At 33.3% G+C, this 21,426-nt stretch overlaps 1 protein-coding gene across 1 annotated transcript in view; it reads left to right on the plus strand.

The window, feature by feature from the left end:
- Nucleotides 1-21,144, plus strand: part of LOC121967407 (sodium/hydrogen exchanger 2-like) — a 37,723-nt gene extending 16,579 nt beyond the window's left edge. Inside the window, exons 7-13 of the mRNA XM_042517607.1 lie at nucleotides 3,080-3,146; nucleotides 10,760-10,860; nucleotides 12,437-12,538; nucleotides 12,958-13,096; nucleotides 13,179-13,241; nucleotides 13,322-13,399; nucleotides 20,691-21,144. Coding sequence (XP_042373541.1) covers nucleotides 3,080-3,146; nucleotides 10,760-10,860; nucleotides 12,437-12,538; nucleotides 12,958-13,096; nucleotides 13,179-13,241; nucleotides 13,322-13,399; nucleotides 20,691-20,999 — 859 coding nt within the window. The 3' untranslated portion in view covers nucleotides 21,000-21,144. The remainder of the gene's footprint in view (nucleotides 1-3,079; nucleotides 3,147-10,759; nucleotides 10,861-12,436; nucleotides 12,539-12,957; nucleotides 13,097-13,178; nucleotides 13,242-13,321; nucleotides 13,400-20,690) is intronic.
- Nucleotides 21,145-21,426: the final 282 nt, after the last annotated feature.

Genomic DNA, 21,426 nt, shown 5'->3' on the forward strand with positions numbered 1-21,426 from the left:
TATATCACTTTTGCATGGAGTAAATTTGTACAGTTTCTTTCTGTGAACATGTCTTTAAGCATGATATAGTTCGTCTGCATATATTTCTTCTTCCTATTTCCATTTTTCAGAAAAATGAAAGGCGCAAGGAATCCTTACCTTCTATTATTCTCATGATTTTTATTATTATCAATTGTGTTCCCAGAACTAGGTAAACAACTCTTCTTAAGGACTGTCATGAACAGGCTATGTTTGCTTCTCTCGGCGAGTTAGTTTTCTTCATGGAAACCAGAATTCTGAAACTTTGCTTGTTATACATCTATTGACAACTAAATGTGCTGCAGCCTGATATCTTCAATCCTCACCTGCATGTCAGCTCAAGTTAAAGGTCTATGGTTTAACAAGCTGTTTGTATTTGCTTGAAGCACATTACAGTATTTTGTCACACCTAAGTACCTATGGGATGAAGAGGTGACACAATTGCTTATTTAACTAACTCACATTGTCATATCAAGGTTGCATTTCTTCTAGACTTGTTTTCCCAGTGGTTGGATGGGACTAATGAAACACTTCATATTTAGGTTGAATCAAGGTTTGAAATCATGGTTTCTGATGCAAGCCATGCCAGTTGGCATATGCAAAATTTACCATTCCACTCACCGATTAGTGCACGAGACAACATCAACACTAGTGACGTATGATAGGCCAACAAAATAGAAAGAGAGAGAAAAGAGACTGAGTAAGAGGAGGGAGGAGAGGGAGAAGGAGAAGAGATGGATGGTGACAAAAAGAGAGGGAGAGGGGAGGAGAAGAGAGGAGAGGAGCATGGTTTAAAATCTCAGCATGCCCAAAAAGTATTATTCCAATAAATTACTAAAACTCGATACTACTTAGCACAACTAATCTATCCTTTATCATCATGTCAATCATATCGATGAGTATCGTGTCATGCTGGCATCCAATTCATATTTGCATGCTACAACATATGTCAAGATGAAATGAAAAAAATATATGTTGGTTTTTTTAGTTTGTCTCTGCACAACAGAATGTCAAAATTATACCATTCCAAATAAAACATAAAGTGGAACTTAGCTATATATTTGTGTTCCTTTTTTTCATTTCCTTCCTCTTCCCTTTTAATTTATTATTGGCACCATTCATTGGAACACAAACACAGTACCGAAATAGTCTCGTTCAAGTGAAAGACCAAAACACATGCTCTTCTTGAGATTTTAAAGCATGATATTTTTTAATTTTTTCTAATAATCCTAAAAATCCATCTTAGGATTCTCATACTACATTAACTTTTCACACTTTGTTTCCTAATTACCCAATATTTATCAAGAAAGTCTAACGAATCAAATCATAGTTTTATAACAATTTTTTTCTCCTAAGGAACACTTGACGATCTCACAGATTTCAAAATGGCTATTCTCTAGTCTATTAATAATATATTTATCAGTATATTCTTTGTGAATGATAGAACCAATATATCTAAAACTCATACTTACAGTCATAGAATTTCATATCCTTCCATCTTTAATAGTCTCTCTCTATTTTCTTATTTCGAAACTTTATGCTATATATTTAGTCCTAATTTTACTTAAAACCTTGAAGATTTGAGTTTAATCTATTTACCTCTCAATAATTAGTATTGTATCATCTTACATACACCAAGAGGGCTTTTATTATGAATATGATCGTGTGTTTATCTAGTCATGTAAAAAAACAAGAACTTAAAGATGACCATTGATGTAATTTGGTAAGTTTAGAAAAATAATTTATTACATTCCTAGTAACTCTAACACTAGTAAATACATTATAATTTGTATCAGTTCATTCTTTTTTGAACCCACCATGATATCATTTAAGAACTTACCTTCTAATTCATTGAAACTTATATATGAATCATTCTTAGTTTCTATATATTTATCCATTAGTCATCATTTTAAATTTAACATTTATAGTTGGCTTTTAGACATGAAACTAATTAATTTTATAATTTGTTTCTTCTCTTAATCACCCTTTCCAAAGATCAATGGTATAACTCATCAACATGATCCCTTTATAATTTAACAACATTATACACCACCTTTATTCTTATAAATTTGTACTAAATAACTTTTTCCTCGAACATCTTTATTCTCAAAATTTTATTGAATAACTCAGTTAACCAAGTTATACCTTAATCTCCAAAGCTTGTCCAAAGTGAAGGTTTTTTGGATGTACACTTTTCCTTATTTTCATCTTTCTTAAAGTTTCTTTAACATCATTCTATGTAATACAGAACCAATCTTTGATACTCAAGATTACCATAATTCTAGTCACTTAAGCCAAATCTTTTGTGGTATTCTCATTAAATAGATGTTGAAGATAGTTTTTCTATTTGTTCTTAATTTATTTATCACATTAAGAGCATTTTAATTTTTGTCTTTTCTGCATCCAACAACTATAATTAAGATCCATGCTGATAGGGTTTAGATATTCTATATTGGGCTATTCATGTCTAAGACAACCCTCATTTTGTTTTTTTAATCAGTTGTTGGAATAGTCATTGTCTTTTTTATAACAAACAATATTTAGATATTGCTAAGCTTTTGACAGAAAATTTGAGGCAGTTTATTCATTTTTATATAGCATGACTCCATGAAGAGTTTCATTATACATTTAATTTATCTTGCATATCATGAAACTATTGTTTGCATAAAGATGGTGGCTACCATAGGCTTTATGATTCAGGCCAGGCACTTCAACAAAGGGGAATGTAAAAGATGATATATGGTTATTATATATATGTTACCATGGGGCATAGCCTTATGTACAGTGTAATGGAAAGAGAAGGTTCATAGTTCACAATTTGTTTGTTGTTTTATGCACATGTTACTATGGCAGGACAAAGAATGCTTAACAAGCAATCTTTCTTTACTTAGTTTTTTTCTTTATTTTTGTTAGTGGCCACAACTTGTTAATAAATTATGTTTCATGGAATTCATAATTTTCAAAAATGTGTATCTATCTATCTATATATATACATATACATATACATTAGTATATATTCATTGTTACTATTTTTAAATGATGTGTGTTGGATCTTATGCAGGCATTCCACAAATAGGGAAGTTGCAATTATGTTACTTCTTGCATATCTTTCATACATGATTGCAGAGGTAAGAATGATCAAGAGTTTACTCTCCACAATTAGTTTGGTCTATTTCTAGAAAATATTTATTTTATTGGTGGATTTTGTTCCTTAAATAGATATTTTTTGCTGGCTTGTTGTCTCTATATTTGAAAATCTAAAGAGATTGAATGTGAGATAATTTTTTTGCTTCATATAAAGGCTTACTTGTAATACACAACTAAATTTAATCATTCCCAGTGTTTGATGCTTATGTCCTACATCTATGAGTAAATTTAACTTGTCCTTACTGAAGGAGAAAGGAAGTAAAAGAGGGTGAAAGAATGCATCTCATAAGGACTTCATTTGTTAACTTGGAAGAGATAAATAGAAATTTTGCTAGGCAATAAAGTGTCTTTGATTTAATCTCTGGAGGGTTTGTGTACATTTGGAGCATTTAACTAGAAGGATCTTGGAAGGGGAGTCTTGGCGCAATGGAAAAGTTGTTGTCACGTGACCAAAAGGTCACGGGTTCGAATTCTGGAAATAGCCTCTTGCAAAAAGCAGGGTAAGACTGCGTACAATGGATCCTTCCCCAGGACCCAGCATGGCGGGAGCTTCGTGCACCGGGTTGTCCTTTTTAACTAGAAGGATCTTGCTTAGTAATATTTCCTTGCATAGAGCTCCATGGAGGCTTGATGATGATGTTGTTGTTGTGCTTAGTAATATGAGAGAAATGGATTTTGCACAAGCATATTACTAGTAATCGCATATTTTCCCTTAAAAAATTATTTATCAGTGAGTTTTACAGTAAGTGTTGGCTGTATTTATTTTGAATTAATCAAATGTTGTTTTGTGGTTATCAATAAATTTTAGCAAACTAAATGTGACACTCCAGTTTAGTCCACATGAGTGTGTGAACTGTTAACTATCAACACCAATAAAAAAACTAATAAGCATCTATACTTGAAATTTTTTTGCACTTATTCAAAGATGTATCAAAAAATTCTTGCACTTATTTGAAAAACACAAATCATTTCAAAAAACAAAGAAAAAAACAAAAAACAACTGCTGCAGCAGTAGATAGGTATTAACATGTATCAAAGGACTCTTGCGCTCATCTAACGACACAAATTTTAACTCTTTCATTTTTTTTCTTCTCATTTGTATGTTGATCCCTACACATAGGTGCAGTTATTCCTAACAACACGTTTGCAAGATTATGAAGAGTTCACCTAAACATACCGTTGAAAAATTTAAGACCAGTTCACTAAGTTTTCATTCAAAGGTTTTTGTTTGGTTTAAGTGATTAAGGTGCGATAATTTTTTATTGCTAAAGTTAACTTTTAAACTTTTAATTTTACAAAAAATTAGTAGGATTATAATGTATACTAGTTATTGTACTAGTTTTACTGTAAATTTATTTATCACAGTAGTAGTACTTTTATTACTATTAAATATTTGTTATCTATTTTTGATTTGCAGATACCCACGGATATTTGAGCCTGTCTGAATACAAACATATAGCTGCAAATACCCAACTTACCAATACCTAAACCAGATCTGCCATAGCAAATGGGCATCTAAATCCTACCCATTTAAGTTGGGTACCCACAAGTACCTATTGCCATTCTATATGTCATTCAACTCCTTGTTTTTCTTCTTATGTCCTTGCTTCTTTTCCCTTCCAGCAACAAGTGTCGTTTTCTAACACTTCTTGGATTGTCTTCTCTAGTTAGTTTTATGACATCTGACTTCTTTCCCTTGTTCTCTTCTACTTGTTCTTCCTGAAACACTTCTCCCAGAGCCAAGATATCCTTCTTTCTCCTAGATCTATAGTTCTTCCTCTGGCTTCTGTCCAAGTCTGTATCATCCCCTTTCTTTAATTCCTATATCTTCTTCCTAATCTTTAGCCTTAAGACTTGTTTAGATTTCCTTCTATTCTCCATGTGCTGTTGTCTGCACCCCTGCTGGAGATGCAGAATCAGTTGCAATGAGTGGAATATTATGTTCACTCAACGCTATTGTTTTTCCTTGCTGCAATTGCAATGTTTGAACCAGTGATGACCTGAACAATATGGTATCTTCCTCCAACATTCAGGAGAAAATATCATGTTCTTAGTTTCTACTTGGCTATGCTAAGCTTCTTTTCTTTTCTTCAATTAATTTTTGTTGTTGTATGTAGCCATTTAACGAAGAAGTCCACTTGAGGATTAGTTTTTGAGATCGCTTTTCAATCTCAATTCACTTTCTTCTTTCTTTTTGTCTATGTGCTAATTTAAAGATAAAGACATCGTTGGTTGTTGTGGTTGAAGTGATCATTAGTTGCATGTTCTATTAACCCACTAAATTTTGTTTTGCCATTGTGTGAGTATTATAACTCCGCCCATGATGAACCAGTCATGGTCGGTCCTAAACTCGAATAAAGGAGGAGGGTTGCGTTAGGTTGCCGGTCAGCGTTAAGACTATAACAAATATTTAATGAATGGATCCATTTAAATATTATGCTAATGCTAGGTTGCTCCCCAGAAGGAATGTGTTGTAGGGTCCGATTGTAACGTCTCGGCAAGGATTGCTACATCCCCAGAACTCAGGTGTAGTGCTAAATATGCAAGATTTCCTGTTGCAGGGTTCGATTGTAATGTATCGGCAAGGACCGCTACATCTCCATGAGAACTTAGGTATAGTGTTTGTTGTGATGTATACTATAAGCCTAGCTTTTGTATGAACATCTGTTTTGAAATATTTTGAAATGAGAATCACTTTGGTCAAATATTTGCATTTTATATTTATATATATGTCAATGCAGTTGTCCATTTAATTTATATTGTAAATAACATGGTGTGTGGTGCCACACAGAAGATCATGTTATCGGTTCCTTATAAATGATAAATAGTAGCTCACAACCAAGATGGATTGGGACAAACCATTGGAACGGTTGTAGTATAATTTGGTATTAGTCTATCTTGACTATAAAATTATACTAGTACACTATGTGTGTATTGAGCAGGACCGTTTCAGGTTGTTCGATTTGTATTGACTACATAAAAGAACAGAACCTCTATTATTAGAATGTGTGTCCTCTTAATCGCTATATGATAACAAGCACGTATACATAGTATTTATTTCTTTACCTTATCAATGAGTGAGATTTATTCGTTAAATCAATATGCCCGATGAGTTGGGAAATAATACTATTTATATGGTGTGTTATTGATTATAGAAGGAATCTGTGTCCTAATTATTTAGGCTGATGATGCCCCCTTAATGAGCTCATAAGGATTATCATGTAAACCTTGCAGGTGGACTTAGTCCGACATGATAATAAAGTTGAGTGGTACTACTCTTGGAATCAGATGTTAATTAATTGAGTTGTCAGTAACTCATTTAATTAATGGACATATGATATCTTAAACACAGAGAGATTAACGCACTCATGATAAGAAGGAGCTCATATTGTAATATGGGATTGATGTGGTAGTTTAATAATAATCCTTTAGTGATATATGTTATTATTGATGAACTTGAGTTGGGTGTTCGGGCCGAACACAGGAAGCCCAGGAGGCTTAAACCAATTCCTCCTCTAGGTTAGCCTCTATATAAAGCCTCGCATCCACCCCAACAGAATTCGATTATAAAAAAAGGGAGATTTTTTCTAAACAGAATTCTGTTATTCTTCTTTCTTTGTAACCGATGGCAAGGGTTATAAAAAGGGGAGGTGGCGCCCCCTAAACATAAGTTTTCCACAACTCTCTTGCTTAGGGTCGACAGCACAAGGTTCTCCTTCTCCACCTTAAGGCCGGCGTCGCAAGTTCTCCTTCTCCACCTTAGGGTCGGCGGCACAAATCTCTTCCAACTCCACCTTAGGGCCGACGGTTTGGAGGAGAGGAAGAAGAGGAGAGGGCACCCATCCTAGAGCCTCCTTTTGGTGGTCGGCGGTTTGGAAACAAAGAAGAGAAGAAGGGTGGTTTTTGTCTTGGTAGATCATCGCCCACATGACGTTCAAGAAGAGGAGAGGAATACAGCAGAAGATCAAGAGGTCTTTAGCTACAAAGGAAAGGTACAATTAGTTCTTTGATTTTGCTGCGTAATTAGTTTAGTTTTCTGTGTATCGATTTTGAATACCAACACAAGAGGCCAGCGATCTTGTACTTCGATCAAGGTGTGCTTTGATCCGTCAAAAATTTGCTTGATTGATCAAACACATGTCTGATCGAACATGCGGGTTTCTAGGAAAAGTTCTGTACTTGTACAATTTTTGTATAGGGAAATTTAAACAGAACGGAATTCCAACGCCTTCAGTGTTAAATAGGCAAGAGTTCTCACACCATAGGTTGGATAAGAACAAATATAATAGAAAAACTAATTGTCTAAGATTTGGAATATGGAATATAGAAACCTTTACTGGTAAATTAATGGAGGTAGTTGATACGATGATTAGGAGAAGAATTAGTATTTTGTGATTCATGAGATAAAATGAGTAGGTGAGATGACAAAGATTATAGAGAACTCGGGTTTTAAGTTATAGTACATAGGAAAAAGTAAAGCAAGAAATGGAGTGGGTATTTTATAGATAGTTGTTAAAGAATAAAGTTGTTGAGTAGTTAGAAAAGAGGATAGAATTATAACCCTTAAGATAATAGTGACGAAAGAAACTATGAACATAATTAGCGTATATACACCGCAAGTAGGATTAGATGAAATTACCAAATCAAGGTTTTGGGACTACTTAGATGAAGTATTACAAACATTTCGCCAAATGAATTGATTTTAATAAGAGGAGATCTAAATGAGCATGGCCGATTGAAAAATGAGAAATATGAGAGGGTACATGAGGTTATGGTTTTGGAACGAGAAATGAAGAAGGGAAAACTATGTTAGATTTTGCGATAGTATATGACCTTATAATGCTAATACATTTTTTAAGAAAAGAGGACACTTAGTCACGTTCAAAAGTGGAAATAATAAATCGCAAATTGACTTTCTTATGATTAGAAAAAAGGATAGAAAGATTTGTAAAGATTATAAGGTTATTCTTGGAGAAAGCTTAAGTGCTCAACATAAGTTAGTAGGGTTGGATATACGTCTCAAGTATAGTATCAATAAAAAGAAAATATATATGACTTATAGGATTAAATGGTGGAAGTTAAAGGAAGGGAAGCAAAATATATTTAAGGAGAAGGTACGAGTACAAGCATTAGGTGAAATATATAGTGACTCTAATACGACATGAGATAAGATGATATCAAAGTTGAAAATAGTTGCTAAGAGTGTACTCGGTAAGTCAAAGGGACTTGCACTACTAAGTAAGGAATCTTGGTGGTGGAATGAGAAAGTAAAAGAGAAAGTGAAGGAAAAATGAACAGCTTATAAGGAATTATATATTTGTAAGAACGAGGAAAACTTAAAAAAATATACAATAACTAAGAAAGAGAATGAAGCAAAGAATGAAACTTTTGAACGATTATATTAAAAGTTGGATACAAAAGAAGGGGAAAGATACATTTATAAAATAACTGAAGTGAGAGAAAGGAAAATAAGATATCTTATTCAAAAAATGTATTAAAAATGAATATAATAGGGTACTAGTAAACGATGGAGAAATAAAAGAGCAGTGGAAAAAAATATTTTCATCAACTTTTTAATGAAGGTTTAGGTGACCAGTTTAGCTTAGGTAATTTAAGTAGGTCAAATGAATATAGAAATTTAAATTTTTATCGTAGAATTCAAACTTGAGAAGTAGAATAAGCTTTAAATGGGGTGCACAATGGAAAAACACCGGATGATATTTCGATAGAGGTATGGAAGTGCCTAGGAAAACAAGATATTGAATGACTTATAAAATTATTTAACATAATATTAAAAATGAAAAAAATACTCGATCGAGGGCAAGTACTCTAGTTCCCTTATATAAAAACAAGTGAGACGTATAAAATTGTGCAAGCTATAGGGGTATTAAACTAATGAGTTATACCATGGAACTTTGGGAAAAAGTAATAGAAAAAAGATTAAGGAAAGAGACCACGGTGACCGAAAATCAATTTGGGTTCATGCTTGGAAGGTCGATAATAGAAGCTATACATCTTCTTAGACAACTAATTGAAAAATATCGGAGCAAAAATAAGATCTACATATGATATTCATTAACTTAGAAAAAGCTTATGATAGAGTTCAAAGAGAAATTATATATGGAGAATTCTAGAAAAGAGAGGTATTTGCGTAACATATATTGAACTAATTAAGGATATGTACGAGGGTGTAACGACCAGAGTAAAACCTTCAGTGGAGTAACTGAAGCATTTTCAATAAAGATAGAGTTATATCAAGGATAAGCTCTAACTCTCTATCTTTTTACACTAATTATGAACGAACTCACTGCACACATTACCCATGTTTGCAAATGATATTGTTTTGGTATATGAAACACGTGAAGGAGTAAATGCTAAACTAGAATCTTGATGGGAAAGACTAGAAGAGAAATGTTTTAGACTTAGTAGAATAAAGACTGAATATATAGAATTTAAGTTTAGCAATATTAGACGTAATGAAATAATTGTTAAGATAGGAGATGACAAGTTATCCGAAATCGAGAGGTTTTAATATTTATGATCATTTTTGCAAAATGATGAAGGGATTGAGAGAGATGTCTTATATATAATACAAGCAGGATGGTTGAAATAGAGGAGAGCGTCGGGTATTTTATGTGACCGTAAAGTATCTTTAAAACTTAAAGGAAAGTTTTACAAAACCTGCTATGTTGTATGAAGCTGAATGTTGGGCTATGACTTGAGGATAGAAGATGCGAGTTGCAAAGATGAGAATGTTAAGGTGGATGCGTAGATATACGAGGATAAACAGAATAAGAAATGAGAGCATTAGAGAGAATGTCAAAGTTGCATCTATTGAGGAAAAACTCCGAGAGACATATTTAAGATGATATGAGTATGTACAACCAATAAATGTTCCAGTTAGGCGATATAAAACTATGACAAATACACCTATCAAACAAGGAAGAGGTAGAAAAAAAACTTGATTAACAACAATAAAACAAGATAAAATTTATTTAAGTATAAATGATGATATAGTAGGAGATAGAGCTCAATGGTGTAAAATGATCCATATAACCGATCCCACCTAGTGGGATAAGGCTTGGTTGTTGTATTGTGTGAGTATTATGTTTTCATTTCATTATGGTCAATGTCTTAAACTACATTTTCTATTTCCTGTAACACACTGGAACATAGTAGCTATATTCCTGCATGAGAGGTGTATTAAGTTAACAATAGGATATTGCTTGGTGGATTTGGTCCATATGGGAATTTCAGGTTTATGGTTGTGTAGAGTACTAGTTAAAAAGATGTGGGATGCCATTATCTAAATGGTTATCTGTGAATTCCTTTTTTCTCTCATTTTTTTTTTTCTTTTTCTCCTTGTTATCCAGATGCCATCTGAATATGCATTATGATTATGGTTGATTACAATATTCTCTTTCATTATCTAGACATAATACTAATTTTATAGGTAGAGTGCATTGCAAATAACTTAATTTATTATGCCTTTTGATAATGCCAAGCTTTTAAGAAATATATCATTGACAGAAAAAGTAAAGGTTAATTTTCTGTTTCTACATCACATTTCTAACAGTTTGCTTTATTACGTCAGCTCCTTTCTCTCAGTGGAATACTGACCATCTTCTTCTGTGGAATCATCATGTCACATTACACTTGGCATAATGTTACCGAAAGGTCAAGAATAACAACTAGGTAACTTTTTTTGACCAATTCATGATTAATCATGTTTAGATAAACAAGGTTTCCCACCAGTTCAGATTTGACAGTGGACTGAGCTGCAATAGAAAAGTTCTTGAAACAAGTTGTTTATAGTTATTTTCTTTTGTGATCTAATTAGTCTATTACTATGTGAACTTATGCCTGTAAGTTTGAAAAACTTATGAAAATTAAAATTGGTTTAACACATTTATTTATTTAGTAAATGAATCATCAGTTCATCTTTTGAAGAACCAAAGGAAAACAATGATATTGCTAATGACCATTCTAAGCTTTGAAGAAATGGCTGAAACTTGCATTCAACGACAGCAACCTAAAATCTCAAATGATCTATATAATTGTTTGCTTGATATCCATAAAAGAGTCATGTAAACCAGATAGTTGGGACTTGTATATTTTTATTGTTACATAAACAAGGACTTAAATTTATTTCCTTTTTCTCCACTTATGAGTTCAACTAATTGTCCGACCTTTGAATGGAAAAAAAGTATCTGTTCAAATTTGAAAAGACTGTTTGGTTGATGTTGCATATAGGTGAAGGATTACATAAGACAATAATTAAAAGTAAAACCTGTATGGAGAGATCAAGGTTCAAAATCTCGAGTTGTGAGTGTTTCAGTCTTTATGGAACAATAATGTTTCAATATCAATATCGTGCTGACTTTCCTATGTATGGTGACAATAGCAATTAGAGGTGGAAGGATGAATGGATGAAGAAGAAAAAGAAGATAAGACAACTATATCAACATTTATTTTCCATGAGGAATCGTATTATTTTAGCATCATCTCAATTCATCTTGAATTCTGTTTTAGCATGTTCTAAGGTGTTCAGTGTTGGTATGAAATGATATTAATCGACATGATTGACACAAAGACATAGGAGATATTATCTATGCCAAGTACTATCGAGTTTCGATAATTTATCAGAATGATATGTTTCGACTAAGTTGCCCGGTATGGACCAAGATTTTAAACAATTATGTCAAAAATCTTATGCCTCTGGATTTACATTTGCATGTGTGATTTTGGAAATCAACTCAATGCCCACATAGATCACCATTATGCAGAATGAATAACTGGAATAAACTTTGGGCTAGACCATTTTTTTTGGAGAAGAGGGCTGTGCGTTAGACAGCTAGTTTTACATAGGTGGGAGGAGACAAGAAAGTATCAACAGCAAATGGATGAGGGACTCACTATACATTACCCATTCTTTCTCTTGGTATCAAATATCCAATCCTCATAGCCAACCAAACTTAGGTCTAACCACTGTAAAAGTGGTCTCCATTAGGATTTTTTGGAAATTCAAAATGCATACTTTGAGTTCTTAATGTTTTGGTATGCAAAGCATAAATTCTTTTCAGCCACCTTATCATGGAACTACTTTACTCTTTATTACTCATCTCTTAATTTTCTCTTGCAGAATATATGCAATTTCCAATTTTTTAGGAACATACAGCTATAAGGTTAATAAGGCTGTTGTATCTATTTATTTCTTCAACTTCTGGAGTGCATATATTGAAAAATTCTCTTCTTTGTGATGTTAATACAGGCATGCATTTGCAACAATGTCATTCATTTCAGAGACTTTTATATTCCTCTATGTTGGTATGGATGCTTTGGATATTGACAAGTGGAAGATGAGTGATGCTAGGTAGGGAAGAAGTTCCAGCAATATCCAGTTATGGTTCTACTTCTTTGTTGCTTCTCATGGATATGTATATGAAGATTGATTGGTGTATTAACATGCCCTCTATATTTCTCACTGATTCACATAGTTAAGCTAGTGAACTAGTGGAAGCCTACTAATTTTATATCTGTATTATGAAAGCTGCACACGGAAGTTCAAATTTTTATTTTTATTTTTTGTGAACTAGAACTCTGTAGCCATTATCTATCAACTTTTCCATTTTTTGGTGTGTGTGTAAACTCATGTCTTGGTGCAGTTTCATCCATTGTTGAAGGATTTTGCAATAAACCTTGGGACAACTTACTGTTCTCCATCCAACATATTTTCTATTATTTCTGCATTATAATGCTGCACGCGTCTCATTTGTCTCAAATTTGCCTCAGTGTTGGAACAACGATCACTGCTAGTGGAACTTTGTTTTCTTTGGTTATGGTTGGAAGAGCTATATTTGTCTTTGCTTTGGCAAATGTTTCAAACTGTTTTACACATCGATCTAATGCTAAAATTGACCTTACATCACAGGTATCAACATTTTGTAATATAAAACTTTGAATTATTATGATTGTTACTGATTGAAATGCTTGTTCTCTCAACTCTTCTTTAGTTTGTAATATGGTGGGCTGGCCTAATGAGAGGTGCTGTAACTATTGCTTTATCATACAACCAGGTCTTCCCTAGATCACCGATATATATATTGTGAAGGTTACTCTTAGTATTGTCATAAACAATTTTGTTTTTTTGTTGTAGTTCTCATCAAGTTCAACATCAAAAGAATATGCATTCATGATAACTACTACAATCATTATAGTGCTCTTCAGTACTGTGGTAAGCCAGCAACTCCTGCCATATAATTTTCAAAAGATATGATTGGTGAACTATTTTAAAGTGTATGCTTGATTTGTTAATAAATTCATCCGAATGGAAGTAGGCAACATTCCAAAATAAATGAAAAAATGGAAAGGTCCTTTACTATTCCTTGGGCATTAAAAGTTTATGGATTTATTCTATCATTGTAATACTTTTTATTTCTCTAATTTAGGCACTTGTTCTTCTTTTGGTTGGAATGAATAACAAGTAACAATAGAGCAAACAAACAGGCCAACCAATTAGAGAAAAAATTAATAGGGTGTTACTTGAAGTACAACAAAGAACACTTACTGTACAGGTCACTATGTATTCTTTAGGGCTTTATGCCAAATCAGCCTGTATTGATCACACTGAAGATGGCTGATTTCTACATTTGTTCACAAACAATCTCTCGATTCAGAGATGATATGCAGTAGCATTTAGCAGTAGCCTCTTTTAAAGTGCATTTGAACTGTTATGGATAAACCAGCTGCCTCTTCTTTTAGTGTATTTTATGCAAGATCAGACATTATATTTAGCATTTTGCAGAATATGATTCCATACTTAAATAGAGTAAGCACGTTGAGAAAAAGTAGGTGGATTACTTTATTTCTCAGAACAAGGTATACAAGTTTAGGGTTCTAATACCACATTTTGCCAATCTAATCATTATCAGTCTATATGGAAATGAAATAGTAGCCAAGAGACAAATGAGAATTTGAATATGTTTACTTTATAATTTACACCATACCTTATGTGACAAGGAGCATGGTGATTGGTGATCTATTTCCGCATAAATACTCATAAGGTTACTAAGTGAAGAGTTTTTGTTGGAAAGTGTTGAAAATAAAATCAATCAGTTAAGACATTGGCATGATCTTAGGAATATTCAAGCTGTACAAATATGTAGTTTTTAAGAAAGTTAATTAATTGTAATTAACTATTTCCTTTTTTAGTTCCTTTGTATATCTTTAAATACAAGACATGTAAACTGTTTTAAAATTGGAAAAAAAGATACAACAATATTTTTAGTATCCGAGCTACTTCTCATCTTTTTTTAAAACCCTAGCAGTTTACATGTCTTGTATTTAAAAAAAGATACAACCCTAGCAGTATCCGAGGTGTTCTAGGCGCCTGGAGGGGGATAAAATTTTATCCCCTTCACAATGGATCGCGGTCAAACGCAATCCAGATAAAATCCGGTTCTAGGCGCTTTGACTCCGCGCGCCAGGATCAGGGAAGTCAACCAAGTTGACTTTTTTAGTCCGGGCCTTCCGCTCCGGTTTCGCTCGTCTCGGTCCGGGTCTTCCGCTCCGATTCCTCTTACTTGGGTAATCTTGGCCATCCGGAATAGGGTATGAGAAGCCAGGACGCTTAAGGAGGACTAACCGTCGAACGAAGCACACGAGATGGTCGAACCGATCATCTATCCACCGAAGTTCAAGGGGGAGTTCGCGAGTTGGAAAAAGAAAATGGAGGTATTCTTTAAATCCAACTTTGAATTACTTTTAATGATGAAATTCGGTTTTGTAGCACCCGAAAGAAAGGAAGAATACCAGTGGACGAAGAAGGAGTGGATCGACTTCATGGCAAATGACAAAGCAAAGTTCCATCTGCTGAGCGTCCTACCGCCACAAGAAGTCAACCGGATTGGCGCCTACGACTCAGCAAAGGAACTTTGGAAGAAGTTCCTTAAGCTACACGAAGAGACGTCCGAAGCCAAGCTCGCGAGACAACAGAGCTGGGTTCACCTATGGAAGTCTCCCTGATGTTATTCAACAGTGGGAGACTCCTTATGGAAGTAAAAATACGAGCTATACTACGGTATGATATCACAAACATATAGGCAAAAGCATATAACAATAAAAAAAAAAATCTAGATATGAATCAGAATAAAATAAGGGCAAGCATGTAAAAGGTAAGTGTTAATTCAAGAATAACAAAGAATAGAGTACCAAGATAAAAGTAACTGCGGCCTAATTAATTTATTTAATAAATTATTCATGCACTAAAGATAAAGATTCTAGAGAGATCAAAGGACCCATATCTAAATATAGCGGTGTATTGTCAAACTTTTTTGTTCTTAAATCCTATTACATGTTAAAATAACTTAATCTTTATGCTACATTTTATAAGAGTGAAATAAATCAAAAGTTAGGATTTTCAACTAGATTAGGGGATATTAATTAATCATTTGATTAATCAATCATTTATTAAACCAATTACTAATTTCATTGATGCTTAATTGATATCTAATCAATTATTAATCTGATTAATAATTTAATTAATCACTAATCATTTATTAAATTGATTAATAATTAAATTTCAAGTTAATCAATCGATAATTCAATTAATTACTTCTTAATCAATTATTAAATTGATTAATGATCCAATTAACTCATAATCAAATTAATTATCTAATTACAACTAACTAATCAATTAAATCTTACTTTAATTAAATTAACTAATTAATTTTCAAATTCATTTAGGTGAATAGTATTATAATGGTAAATCAATTTATCTTGAACTAATTAGTAACTTAATAAATTATCTAATTTGTCAATCAAAATGATTCGACATCTAATTACCAATTATTAGCTTTTTCATCAATTAATCAAACTGATTAATAGCTTAAGTAATTATCTAAAAAAAAGGGCAATCCAGTGCATGAGGCTTTTGTCAATTAGGGATGACAATAGGTCGGGTTTGGGTCAGATTCCATATTCTCCGTCTCCACATCTATCGGGGATCGAATATCCATCGGATATCTTCTATACTAATACTTTTTCTTCTTTCCATTTAACTATCTTCATTCAATAAAAAGTATATTAGAATTAACATCCTATTAAAAAAATATAATTAAAAAATAGATTAAACATCTATATAACCTACTCCTAACATCTAAAAAAACAGTAGTGGATTTTGGGGATATATATTATTTAATTAGGTATTCGTGTTGAATATCGGATATCGGTAGTCTCTCCATACCCTCCTCCATTCGGGTTGGATTTCAAATCCTTCATCGGATTCAAAGGAAATTCCATCTCTACTGCCAATATGGAGTCCCAGGGAAGGGTCTATTTTATGCAACCTTACCCTACATTGCAAGAAGCTATTTTAGAGACTCGAACTCATGACCTCCAGATTACACGATAATAACTTTATTGTTACGCTAAGGCTCCCCTTCAACTTAATTAATTTCTAATTTATTAATTAAATGAATTAATCGTCATTGATTAATCAATTAAATTGATTAATTGTTTAATTAAACTTAATTAATTTCTAATTTATTAATTAAATGAATTAATCATCATTGATTAATCAATTAAATTGATTAATTGTTTAATTAAACTGATTAATAATTTTAATTAATCCTCTAATTAATTTATCAATAAATTTAAATGGATAAAGTTAATAATGGATTAAGAGTCTATTAATCAATTAATCAACCTATTAATTAATTAATTAATTAATTGATCTATTAATTATTAAACCCTATTAAACCTTGTTACCTCCTCCTCCTTCTTGGAGGTTGATTAAGGTTTAGGGTCTATGGTGCAACGAAAGGGCGCTAAGTTGTCACCAGGCACTTGTGGTTCGATCCCTAGCTACGATCCATTTGTATGGAATTTTCCTCCAAATGATACATGCAACCACGGGATAGTGGACTTCTGGGCCGTCCGCCATGAGTGCTTCCCGATTTATCCTTGTGACGGGTGGCAAACTTCTGTTGGGCTGGGTCGGTCGCCCCAGATTCGATGTTACCAGGCACTCGCAATTCGATCCCTTGTTGCACACGCGGTTCGATCCCTAGCTACGACCCATTTGTATAAAATTTTCCTCCAAATGATACACGCAACCATGGGATACTAGACTTCTGGGCCGCCCGCCATGAGTGCTTCCCGATTTACCCTTGCGGTGAGTGGCAAACTTTTGTGCGGCTGGCTTGTCATCCCAGATTCGGTGTTACCTGGTTCAACATTTCTTGGAGGTTGGTTGTGGCAGCTCGTAGTAGTTGAACTAGGTAAGGTTGGTCATCAGCAACGGGGAGGTTGGCATACGGTGGTGGGGACGCACAAGCATGCACGTGAGGGACATGAGTAATTAAAACTTAGGTTTTGTAATTAAAGCCTAGATTTGTAATTAAAACTTAGTTTAATAACTTCAATCAACTTAAATAGGCTATAAGCCTAATGGAATTATCCCATTGATCTAAAATTTTCTTTATAAAAAATATTCCAAAAATTTATAGATTTATTTGTTTATATACTTTATATATATTTATATATATATATATATATATATATATATATATATATATATATATATATATATATAAAGAATGTTAGCCTACACACCCAATGGTGCACAACTTGTGAGCACCATGTGTAATTTTTTTTTTTGTTTTTAGAGCTTAGGGTTTAAAATTTATGATTTAGTTTTTAGGATTTAGGGTTTGTGCTATAGTATTAAAACTAAATAAATTTTTAAAAAAATTACACATGGTGTTCACAAGGTATGCACTATTGAGTGTGTAAGCTAACATTTCTCATATATATATATATATATATATATATAGGAATGTTATGCCGCACATCCACCACCTAATAAAATTTTTTTGTGTGCTTAATACTATGCCCTAACCCCATATAGCTAAAACCCTAATTGGATAAACCGTAAGCTAAAAAAAAATACTATGCATATATATATATATATATATATATATATATATATATGATGTCGCACACCCCATGACCACCTAATAAAATTTTTTTGTGTGCTTAATACTATACCATAAACTAAAGCCAAAACCCTAATTGGCTAAACCATAAGCTAAAAAAAAATGCTATGCATCGATAGGCACGTATTATGAGGTGTGTAGCATAACTTTGATGTGTGTGTGTGTGTGTGTAATAGACACATGTGTTTTTTACCTTGGGCTGCCTTTGTGGGCGGCAATGGTAAGTGACACAATCGCCGAGCATGGTGTTTATATATATATATATATATATATATATATATATATATATAAGCTTTCGGTTGTGCCAATAAAATTTTTTCCTTTAAGGTTTAGAGGTTGGATTATAATATTAAGCATAAAAAAATTTTAAATCAATTTTTTTTAGGTGTATACACACACACAGAGATGATATCCTAGGTGACTTATCTCGAGTGACGGTGAGTAACATCCAACGTGGATGGTTTGACGTGGCCAAAATTTTTTTTTTTTTCCTCTCATCTGCATGCAATTTTTTACTCTTCTGCATGCACGTTGGTGCTGGTTTATAGCTAGTTTCTACAAACAAGTACCAAAATGAAAATCAGCACCAACACGTTGGTGCTAATTTGCACAAACCAGCATCAACATAGTGTTGATTTACGCAAATCAACACCACGTTGGTGCTGGTCTTTAAAGATCAACACCAACAATGGCGCAAACTAGTGTAAATCAACACCACATTAGTCGTCTTTAAAAATTGACACCAAAAAGGTGGAAACTAGCACAAATCAACACCATGTTGGTGCTAGTTTGCACAAACCAACACACCAACGTTGGTGTTGGTTTGCGCAAACCAACACACCAACGTTGGTGCTGGTTGGCGCAAACCAACACACCAACGTTTGTGCTAATTTGTGCAAATCAACACCAACGTTGGTGCTGGTCTTTAAAGATCAACGCTAACGTGGTGCTGATTGGTGTTGGTCTTTAAAGACCAGCACCAACTAGTGTTGGTTTCAAAATAGCGTTGGTGTTGGTCTTGAAAGACCAGCACCAACACTAGTGCTGCTCTTGAAGATTAGCACTAAGCATCTTGGTGCTGGTGTTGCTCTTGAAAGACCAACACCAATGCTATTGTGAAACCAGCACCAATTAGTGCTGATCTTTAAAGATAAGCACCAACATGGTGCTAGCTGGTGCTGGTTTTTAAAGACTAGTACCAATGGTGGTGCTGGTTTTTAAAGACTAGCATCGCCTTATATGTAGGAGAGAGATTTGCATGTAGGAGAGAGAAAAAAGTTACATGCAGATGAGAGAGGAATAAAAAAATGAGTAAAGTCTGCGTCAGAGCATTCACATTGGATGTCGCCTAAGGTTATGTAGGGTAAGTTGTGCCTTATCATTCTTACTTATATATATATATATGCTTATTTGTTTAATTTGAGTGTCTATATGCATGAAAATTGTTGTAATTTATATGATAAGCACACTTATAGCTTATGTTGGCATGCTTATATATAAAAATTTAGGATAACAATTCAATCATCTTATAAAAATTTCTTGAATAACTTTTATTTTCTATTGAGACATTAGATGATAAGTTATATGCTATGATGATACTTCACACCAAAAGTGTCAAATTTATATACTAATCATGTAGAAAAAACACTACTCTACTCAATTATATATATGCAGTCCAATATAATTACTTATAATAGTTTTGGCATGATATCATTTTTAAAAATTATAATTTTTGTCATTAAGTATCAAAATCTTTCCTAGTTTCATTAAAATTGCCTATTTGTGCATTATTCAAAGGCATTCTCTTGTCGCTTAAAAAGTAAATTCATTGTACCTGCTTGTCCACCGTTTTTGTGAAAGTATTAGGAAAAGTGATTCCATGCTTTGCGATTGCAATTTCAACATCCTGAACAAGCCATATTCAGAACTTACTAGTTTGAGGGGGATTATAAGATATAAAGGAATAGAGAAGTATATTTTACATTCACTTGTCTAATCCCTGTCTTCCTTCATTGTACCTGCTTGTTCACTATTTGTGAGGGAGAATTAAGTCTTAGAAAAAGTGATTCCATGCTTTGAGATTGCAAATGCAACATCCTTGACAAGTCATATTCAGACCTTACTAGCTTGAGGAGTACAAGATATATAGGAATAAAAATATGTATTTTACATTCAGTTGTCTAGTCTGTCTTCCTTGTTCCTTCCCTATTTTCATCATGATATGTGAGTTTTCTTTTAACCACCTTAATTGTTAATAGTCTGGTCCTGCCGATCTCATTCCTCAATGACGGTTTTCCCTTTGTGATGGTTCTGACTGTATCTTTTGCTAATTATAATCGAAACATTGTTTGACTGTTTCTTTTCCAGTCAATTTTACAGTGTTTATTTTTTGACATAGTCAATAATCGAGGCATGCAGTGTACATTTTTCTAGTTCGGCTGTTTTCTTTGTTTCTTCTAGCTGCTGTATGGATCCCTGCTTTCTGCTTTGTCATTGTATGATAGCAATCTGACTAGACTACTTGCTCAGGTATTTGGAACGGTCACTAAACCTTTAATAAAAGCTGCATTATCATACTCAACACATGGTGAAGACTCTATTGTTTCCAGCTTAGAAGATATGCGTATCTTATTTATGGAAGATTGCAGTTCGAACAACAATGATGTCGCAAACACAAATGTGAAGAACAGTATCGGCATGTTGATGAGGTATCCTACTTCGACTATTCACTACCTGTGGAGGAAGTTCGATGATAGATACATGAGACCAGTTTTTGGTGGACGTGGTTTTGCATCTCCCAGCTCATTGCTCCCTGCCACGGATGGCGATGATGTTTGACCAGTGTCCCTTAAGTAAACAACTACTAGCAATAGAAGTAAATCCTTAGGATGCATACATAAGCTTGTATATCTAAAAACAGTAGACCTTGTTGGCTTCAGGAGAAGCATTCGTACAGTGATGTGATCATTATAGGGGAAGGAAAGGCAACTTATTCCTCCTATACATTCTCCAGTATACATACTTGTAGTTCTGGCTTCTTCACATGATATTGCATATTGTCGTTGACGTGTAAATTCAGTGATACTTTTTTTTTGAAATAAAAGAAAATTTTCAATTTACACGTGTAAAATTCTTTTAAATTTTGACATTGTCTAAAAATATCTTCTAGAAATTACAAATTTTAAATATCTTTTTAGCTACTTTATCCGGCACCTTTTATAATAATATCCACTTTGTGTAAATAAGTAAAATAAATATATTTAAA

The sequence above is a fragment of the Zingiber officinale genome, chromosome 1B (assembly GCF_018446385.1).
Source record: "Zingiber officinale cultivar Zhangliang chromosome 1B, Zo_v1.1, whole genome shotgun sequence".
Taxonomy (NCBI): Eukaryota; Viridiplantae; Streptophyta; class Magnoliopsida; order Zingiberales; family Zingiberaceae; genus Zingiber; species Zingiber officinale.